General features: G+C 49.0%; 1 protein-coding gene across 1 annotated transcript in view; it reads right to left on the reverse strand.

Moving 5' to 3' along the window:
• LOC120043631 (OTU domain-containing protein 7A-like) overlaps positions 1 to 8,488 on the reverse strand; it is a gene marked incomplete at both ends in the record, with an annotated part of 69,708 nt that extends 61,220 nt beyond the window's left edge. Inside the window, 3 exons of the mRNA XM_038988184.1 lie at positions 40 to 167; positions 2,263 to 2,375; positions 8,348 to 8,488. Coding sequence (XP_038844112.1) covers positions 40 to 167; positions 2,263 to 2,375; positions 8,348 to 8,488 — 382 coding nt within the window. The remainder of the gene's footprint in view (positions 1 to 39; positions 168 to 2,262; positions 2,376 to 8,347) is intronic.
• Between the last annotated feature and the right edge of the window lie 1,512 nt (positions 8,489 to 10,000).

Consider the following 10,000-nt stretch of genomic DNA (forward strand, 5'->3'; position numbering starts at 1 on the left):
TAGGGTCTCTGCAGTATGTAGCATGTTGTGTGTACTCACCCTCTCCCCCTGAGTCCCGTAGCATGGTGTCAGCCACCACTATGATGGGTCGACGCAGCACGTGAGCCAGGACAAACACGTGGAACTCCTCCAGGCTCTCATACACAGGGTCCTCCGAGTTATCCACCCTGCATCAAGACACGACCCTGTCAGACACTCACAAACCATCAGATCTACTGAGCAAACATTTTAAAATATACTTCTAATGTTGGATGATATTTAAATGTCAAGCGTGTGTATCTGTGTGTGTGTGTGTGTGTGTGTGTGTGTGTGTGTGTGTGTGTGTGTGTGTGTGTGTGTGTGTGTGTGTGTGTGTGTGTGTGTGTGTGTGTGTGTGTGTGTGTGTGTGTGTGTGTGTGTGTGTGTGTGTGTGTGTGTGTGTGTGTTTGTGCGTGTGTGAATCCTGGCCCATGACAACTCCTCAGAGTCCATAATCTTTAACATAATCTAGAGGATCACTACATCCTGGTATTGACCTATAGACACCATCATAACTGATCTGGTATTGACCTATAGACACCATCATAACTGATCTGGTATTGACCTATAGACACCATCATAACTGATCTGGTATTGGCCTATAGACACCATCATAACTGATCTGGTATTGACCTATAGACACACATACTGATCTGTATTGACCTATAGACACCATCATAACTGATCTGGTATTGACTATAGACACCATCATACTGATCTGGTATTGACCTATAGACACCATCATAACTGATCTGGTATTGGCCTATAGACACCATCATAACTGATCTGGTATTGGCCTATAGACACCATCATAACTGATCTGGTATTGGCCTATAGACACCATCATAACTGATCTGGTATTGACCTATAGACACCATCATAACTGATCTGGTATTGACCTATAGACACCATCATAACTGATCTGGTATTGGCCTATAGACACCATCATAACTGATCTGGTATTGACCTATAGACACCATCATAACTGATCTGGTATTGACCTATAGACACCATCATAACTGATCTGGTATTGACCTATAGACACCATCATAACTGATCTGGTATTGACCTATAGACACCATCATAACTGATCTGGTATTGGCCTATAGACACCATCATAACTGATCTGGTATTGGCCTATAGACACCATCATAACTGATCTGGTATTGGCCTATAGACACCATCATAACTGATCTGGTATTGACTATAGACACCATCATAACTGATCTGGTATTGACCTAAGACACCATCATAACTGATCTGGTATTGACTATAGACACCATCATAACTGATCTGGTATTGACCATAGACAATCATAACTGATCTGGTATTGCCTATAGACACCATCATAACTGATCTGGTATTGACCTATAGACACCATCATAACTGATCTGGTATTGACCTATAGACACCATCATAACTGATCTGGTATTGGCCTATAGACACCATCATAACTGATCTGGTATTGACCTATAGACACCATTATAACTGATCTGGTATTGACCTATAGACACCATCATAACTGATCTGGTATTGGCCTACAGACACCATCATAACTGATCTGGTATTGGCCTACAGACACCATCATAACTGATCTGGTATTGGCCTACAGACACCATCATAACTGATCTGGTATTGGCCTATAGACACCATAGTCAGGGCTTTATACAGACATCAACCAGACACCATCATAACTGATCTGGTATTGGCCTATAGACACCATCATAACTGATCTGGTATTGACCTATAGACACCATAGTCAGGGCTTTATACAGACATCAACCAGACACCATCATAACTGATCTGGTATTGACCTATAGACACCATCATAACTGATCTGGTATTGACCTATAGACACCATCATAACTGATCTGGTATTGACCTATAGACACCATCATAACTGATCTGGTATTGACCTATAGACACCATCATAACTGACTGGTATTGACCTATGAACCCATCATAACTGATCATGGTGATTGACCTATAGACACACATAAACTGATCTGGTATTGACCTATAGACACCATAGTCAGGGCTTTAAACAGACATCAACCAGACACCATCATAACCCATGACAGTCTCAACGCTCAGCTATCCAACAGTAAACTAGATTGGTGTGTGTGTGTGTGTGTGTGTGTGTGTGTGTGTGTGTGTGTGTGTGTGTGTGTGTGTGTGTGTGTGTGTGTGTGTGTGTGTGTGTGTGTGTGTGTGTGTGTGTGTGTGTGTGTGTGTTATACTCACCCTCCAGTATTGTTGTTGTTCTTGCTGCTGTGCGTACGTGGTTCACTAGAAGCTAGTTTCAGCAGCTCGTTCCATTCTCTCTCCCATTCCTCCTCCGTGTACACCAGCCCTGACTGAGGAGAGAGAACATGGAGGGTTACACACACACACACACACACACACACACACACACACACACACACACACACACACACACACACACACACACACACACACACACACACACACACACACACACACACACACACACACACACACACATTCTCAGTGGGGGTGGAGGACAGTGGGGACAGGGAACATAGTACCACCTCCAGGCCCAGTGGGATGGAAGACAGTGGGGACAGGGAACATAGTACCACCTCCAGGCCCAGTGGGATGGAAGACAGTGGGGACAGGGGACATAGTACCACCTGCAGACCCAGGGGGGTGGAGGACAGTGGGGACAGGGGACTTTGTACCACCTCCAGGCCCAGGGGGGTGGAGGACAGTGGGGACAGGGGACTTTGTACCACCTGCAGACCCAGTGGGGGTGGAGGACAGTGGGGACAGGGGACTTTGTACCACCTGCAGACCCCGTGGGGGTGGAAGACAGTGGGGACAGGGGACTTTGTACCACCTGCAGACCCAGTGGGGGTGGAAGACAGTGGGGACAGGGGACTTTGTACCACCTGCAGACCCAGTGGGGGTGGAAGACAGTGGGGACAGGGGACTTTGTACCACCTGCAGACCCAGTGGGGGTGGAGGACAGTGGGGACAGGGGACTTTGTACCACCTGCAGACCCAGTGGGGGTGGAAGACAGTGGGGACAGGGGACTTTGTACCACCTGCAGACCCAGTGGGGTGGAAGACAGTGGGACAGGGGACTTTGTACCACCTGCAGACCCAGTGGGGGTGGAAGACAGTGGGGACAGGGGACTTTGTACCACCTGCAGACCCAGTGGGGGTGGAAGACAGTGGGGACAGGGGACTTTGTACCACCTGCAGACCCAGTGGGGGTGGAGGACAGTGGGGACAGGGGACTTTGTACCACCTGCAGACCCAGTGGGGGTGGAGGACAGTGGGGACAGGGGACTTTGTACCACCTGCAGACCCAGTGGGGGTGGAGGACAGTGGGGACAGGGGACTTTGTACCACCTGCAGACCCGGTGGGGGTGGAGGACAGTGGGGACAGGGGACTTGGTAACACCTGCAGGCCCAGTGGTGGTGGAAGACAGTGGGGACAGGCGACATGGTATCACCTCCAGGCCCAGTGGGGGTGGAGGACAGTGGGGACAGGGGACATGGTACCACCTCCAGGCCCAGTGGGGGTGGAAGACAGTGGGGACAGGGGACATGGTACCACCTCCAGGCCCAGTGGGGGTGGAGGACAGTGGGGACAGGGGACATGGTACCACCTCCAGGTCATGTGGGGGTGGAGGACAGTGGGGACAGGGGACATGGTACCACCTCCAGGCCCAGTGGGGTTGAGGACAGTGGGGACAGGGGACATGGTACCACCTCCAGGCCCAGTGGGGGTGGAGGACAGTGGGGACAGGGGACATGGTACCACCTCCAGGCCCAGTGGGGGTGGAAGACAGTGGGGACAGGGGACATGGTACCACCTCCAGGCCCAGTGGGGGTGGAAGACAGTGGGGACAGGGGACATGGTTTCACCTCCGGCCCAGTGGGGGTGGAAGACAGTGGGGACAGGGGACATGGTACCACCTCCAGGCCCAGTGGGGGTGGAAGACAGTGGGGACAGGGGACATGGTACCACCTCCAGGCCCAGTGGGGGTGGAAGACAGTGGGGACAGGGGACTTTGTACCACCTGCAGGCCCAGTGGGGGTGGAAGACAGTGGGGACAGGGGACATGGTACCACCTCCAGGCCCAGTGGGGGTGGAGGACAGTGGGGACAGGGGACATGGTACCACCTCCAGGCCCAGTAGGGGTGGAGGACAGTGGGGACAGGGGACATGGTACCACCTCCAGGCCCAGTAGGGGTGGAGGACAATGGGGACAGGGGACATGGTACCACCTCCAGGCCCAGTGGAAGTGGAGGACAGTGGGGACAGGGCTGACCCTGCTCACCCAGAAGCCTGGAGCTCTGGAGGGGGTACAGGGCCTCATTCGGAGGGGGTACAGGGCCTCATTTGGAGGGGGTACAGGGCCTCATTTGGAGGGGGTACAGGGCCTCATTTGGAGGAGGTACAGGGCCTCATTTGGAGGAGGTACAGGGCCTCATTTGGAGGGGGTACAGGGCCTCATTTGGAGGGGGTACAGGGCTCATTTGGAGGAGGTAAGGGCCTCATTTGGAGGGGGTACAGGGCCTCATTTGGAGGAGGTACAGGGCCTCATTTGGAGGGGGTACAGGGCCTCATTTGGAGGGGGTACAGGGCCTCATTTGGAGGGGGTACAGGGCCTCATTTGGAGGGGGTACAGGGCCTCATTTCACAGATGCACTGGGTGGAGCCTGAGCCCTTTCTAATACATCTCCATCTACTGTCTCCTACAGCACTGGGGCCGGTGTGAGAGTGTGCTGTGTGTGTGTGTGTGTGTGTGTGCGTGTGTGTGTGTGTGCGTGTGCGTGTGCGTGTGCGTGTGCGTGTGCGTGTGCGTGTGTGTGTGTGTGTGTGTGTTTGTGTGTGTGTGTGTGTCCTACAGCCCTTTCCGGTCTAAATGAGTCAGCAGACATAGAACAGCAGGTGTTGACTGAGCAGAGCATGGCACCACACAGAAAACTTACGTCATCATGGACACACAGCCACCTGGGGTGTGTGATCAAGTGGCAAATCAAATCACAACACAAACACATTGGCACAGCAGGACAACGAAATACTCAGCACCAATCAACAGGTTTCTGCTTTACACTGAACCCCCCCCCCCACCTCCGTCCACCCCACCCAGAGGGTTTACACTAGGACCCAGAGGGTTTACACCAGGACCCATAGAGTTTTTGACCAGGACCCAGAGGGTTTACACCAGGACCCATAGAGTTTTGACCAGGATCCAGAGGGGTTTGACCAGGACCCATAGGGTTTTGACCAGGACCCAGAGGGTTTTGACCAGGACCCATCGGGTTTTGTCCAGGAACCATCGGGTTTTGACCAGGACCCATCGGGTTTTGACCAGGACCAAAAGGGGTTTTGACCAGGATCCATAGGGTTTACACCAGGACCCATAGGGTTTTGACCAGGACCCAGAGGGTTTTGACCAGGACCCATCGGGTTTTGTCCAGGACCCATAGGGTTTACACCAGGACCAATAGGGTTTTGACCAGGATCCATAGGGTTTTGACCAGGACCCATAGGGTTTTGACCAGGACCCATAGGGTTTACACCAGGACCAATAGGGTTTTGACCAGGACCCATAGGGTTTACACCAGGACCAATAGGGTTTTGACCAGGACCCAGAGGGTTTTGACCAGGACCCATAGGGTTTTGACCAGGACCCATAGGGTTTTTGATCAAGACACATCAGGTTTTGACCAGGACCCATAGGGTTTTCACCAGGACCAATAGGTTTTTGACCAGGACACATCGGGTTTTTGACCAGGACACATCGGGTTTTGACCAGGACCCATAGGGTTTTCACCAGGACCCATAGGGTTTTGACCAGGACCAATAGGGTTTTGACCAGGACCCATAGGGTTTTCACCAGGACCCATAGGGTTTTGACCAGGACCCAGAGGGTTTTGACCAGGACCCATAGGGTTTTGACCAGGACCCAGAGGGTTTTGACCAGGACCCATAGGGGTTTTGACCAGGACCCATAGGGTTTTGACCAGGACCCATAGCAGTTTTGACCAGGACCCATTGGGTTTTGACCAGGACCCAGAGGGTTTTGATCACGACCCATAGGGTTTTGACCAGGACCCATAGAGTTTTGACCAGGACCCAGAGGGTTTTGACCAGGACCCATAAGGTTTTGTCCAGGACCCATAGGGTTTTGACCAGGACCCATAGGGTTTTGACCAGGACCCATAGGGTTTTGACCAGGACCCATAGAGGTTTTGACCAGGACCCATAGAGGTTTTGACCAGAACCCATAGAGGTTTTGACCAGGACCCATAGAGGTTTTGACCAGGACCCAGAGGGTTTTGACCAGGACCCATAGAGGTTTTGACCAGGACCCAGAGGGTTTTGACCAGGACCCATAGAGGTTTTGACCAGGACCCAGAGGGTTTACACCAGGACCCATAGAGGTTTTGACCAGGACCCATAGAGGTTTTGACCAGGACCCATAGAGGTTTTGACCAGGACCCAGAGGGTTTTGACCAGGACCCATAGAGGTTTTGACCAGGACCCATAGAGGTTTTGACCAGGACCCAGAGGGTTTTGACCAGGACCCATAGGGTTTTCACCAGGACCCATAGGTTTTGACCAGAATTGTTTACAGACAGATTATTTCACTTATAATTCACTGTATTACAATTCCTGTAGGTCAAAAGTTTACATACACTAAGTTGACTGTGCCTTTAAACAGTTTGGAAATTCCAGAAAATGATGTCATGGCTTTAGAAGCTTCTGATAGGCTAATTGACATAATTTCAGTCAATTGGAGGTGTACCTGTGGATGTATTTCAAGGCCTACCTTAAAACTCAGTGCCTCTTTGCTTGACATCATGGGAAAATCTAAAGAAATCAGCCAAGACCTCATTAAAAAAAAGTAGACCTCCACAAGTCTGGTTCATCCTTGGGAGCAATTTCCAAACGCCTGAAGGTACCACGTTCATCTCTACAAACAATAGTACGCAAGTATAAACACCATGGGATCACTCAGCCGTCATACCACTCAGGAAGGAGACACGTTCTGTCTCCTAGAGATGAACGTACTTTGGTATCTATATAAGTATCTATATCCACAGTAAAACGAGTCCTATGTCGACATAACCTGAAAGGCCGCTCAGCAAGGAAGAATCCACTGCTCCAAAACTGCCATAAAAAAGCCAGAGTACAGTTTGCAACTGCACATTGGGACAAAGAGCGTACTTTTTGGAGAAATGTCCTCTGGTCTGATGAAACAAAAATAGAACTGTCTGGCCATAATGACCATCGTTATGTTTGGAGGAAAAAGGGGGTGGCTTGCAAGCCGAAGAACCCCTTCCCAACCGTGAAGCACAGGGGTGGCAGCATCATGTTGTGGGGGTGCTTTGCTGCAGGAGGGACTGGTGCACTTCACAAAATAGATGGCATCATGAGGAAAGAAAATGATGTGGATTTATTGAAGCAACATCTCAAGACATCAGTCAGGAAGTTAAATCTTGGTCGCAAATGGGTCTTCCAATTGGACAATGATCCCAAGCATACAGTACTTCCAAAGTTGTGGCAAAATGGCTTAAGGACAACAAAGTCAAGGTATTGGAGTGGCCATCACAAAGCCCTGACCTCAACCCTATTGAACATTTGTGGGCAGAACTGAAAAAACGTGTGCGATCAAGGAGGCCTACAAACCTGACTCAGTTACACCAGCTCAGTCAGGAGGAATGGGCCAAAATTCACCCAACTTATTGTGGAAGTTTGTGGAAGGCTACACCGAAACGTTTGACCCAAGTTAAACAATTTAAAGGCAATGCTACCAAATATAAATGAGTGTAGTAAACTTCTGACCACTGGGATTGTGATGAAAGAAATAAAAGCTGAAATAAATCATTCTCTCTAATTATTCTGACAATTCACATTCTTAAAATAAAGTGGTGATCCTAACTGACCTAAGACAGGGAATTTTTACTAGGATTAAATGTCAGGAATTGTGAAAAACTGAGTTTAAATGTATTTGGCTAAGGTGTATGTAAACTACCGACTTCAACTGTAACTCCCTCATAACACCACACAGGAAACAACATATAACCAGGGCCCAGGTTATAGAACAGAGCACTCATGTGGAATAGCAGGTGTGTGTGTGTGTGTGTGTGTGTGTGTGTGTGTGTGTGTGTGTGTGTGTGGTGTGTGTGTGTGTGTGTGTGTGTGTGTGTGTGTGTGTGTGTGTGTGTGTGTGTGTGTGTGTGTACTGTGATTGTGTGTGTACTGTGTGTGTACCGTGTGTGTGTACTGTGTGTGTACCATGTGAGTGTGTGTGTACTGTGTGTGTAGTGTGTGTGTACAGACCTCTTTGTTCTGTTGTGTCTGCTGCCACCTCCACCTCCTCTTCAGAGCCTCTCTCTCCGCTCCACTCTTCATCATGCCATACAGAGACTTCCTCAGTACCAGGTCTCTGTCGTGGAAGCCCCACATCCCTAGAGACACAGAGACAGATGAGTATGCAAACACACAAACACACACACAGAGAGAAAGAGAGAGAGAGAGAGAGAGAGAAAGAGAGAAAGAGAGAAAGAGAGAGAGAGAAAGAGAGAGAGAGAGAGAGAGAGAGAGAGAGAGAGAGAGAGAGAGAGAGAGAGAGAGAGAGAGAGAGAGAGAGAGAGAGAGAGAGAGAGAGAGAGAGAGAGAGAGAGAGATACAGCAATACCCTAGCAGAAAGCCCTAGATCGGTCCATTGTCAACATGATTAATGTTAGCTGAATCAATATTCCCTGTACCAGGGAGATTCCAGATCTGCTGAGGGGGTTTTCTTTTCTCTGCACCCTGTAAGCACATTTTCATGTCTCCGAGAGTTTCCTCAAAAGTTTCCCTCATTATAAACACTACAGATAACACACTCTTTTTCCCCATCATCAATGCTGAGCTGTTGCATGTTGCTGGGTTTATGAGCTCTTTGATTCCAGAGAAACAGAGATCTCTTCTCACACTCTCTTTTTCCCCCTAACCCTTCCTCCTCCCCTCCTAACCCTTCCTCCTCCCCTCCTAACCCTCCCTCCTCCCCTCCTAACGCTCTCTCCCTCCTCCCCACCTAACCCTCCTCCCCTCTACCCTCTCCCTACACACATTTTTCTAACAAAACCTATCCTATACAATAAATATGTTATCAGACTGTCATCTGATGAGGTTTTTTCTTGGTTAGTGGCTATCAATATCTTTATTTGGCCGAATTGGTGATAGCTACTGGTGGAGAGAAAAAATGGTGGACAAAGAAAGATGGTGTCTTTTGCTAATGTGGTTAGCTAATAGATTTACATATTTTGTCTTCCCTGTAAAACATTTTAAAAATCTGAAATGGTGGCTTTATTCACAAGATCTGTATCTTTCATTTGGTGTCTTGGACTTGTGATTTAATGATATTTAGATGCTACTATTTAATTGTGACGCTATGCTAGCGATGCTAATCAGTGTGGGGGGGGGGTGGGGGATGTTGTCATAGGTGTACCGACCTCGGGCTTGCAGCCATAAGAGGTTTTAACATCTTTTATCACCTCAACCATCACAGGTTAACATCTGTTATCATATGGGTCCATCACAGGTTAACATCTATTATCACCTGGACCCATCACAGGTTAACATCTATTATCACCTGGATCCATCACAGGTTAACATCTATTATCACCTGGATCCATCACAGGTTGACATCTATTATCACCTGGATCCATCACAGGTTAACATCTATTATTACCTGGGTCCATCACAGGTTAACATCTATTATCACCTCAACCATCACATGTTAACATCTATTATCACCTCAACCATCACAGGTTAACATCTATTATCACCTGGGTCCATCACAGGTTAACATCTATTATCACCTGGGTCCATCACAGGTTGACATCTATTATCACCTGGGTGCATCACAGGTTAACATCTATTATCACCTGGATCCATCACAGGTTAACATCTATTATCACCTGGTTCCATCACAGGTTAACCTCTATT

This window comes from Salvelinus namaycush, unplaced genomic scaffold (genome assembly GCF_016432855.1).
Source record: "Salvelinus namaycush isolate Seneca unplaced genomic scaffold, SaNama_1.0 Scaffold98, whole genome shotgun sequence".
Classification (NCBI taxonomy): domain Eukaryota; kingdom Metazoa; phylum Chordata; class Actinopteri; order Salmoniformes; family Salmonidae; genus Salvelinus; species Salvelinus namaycush.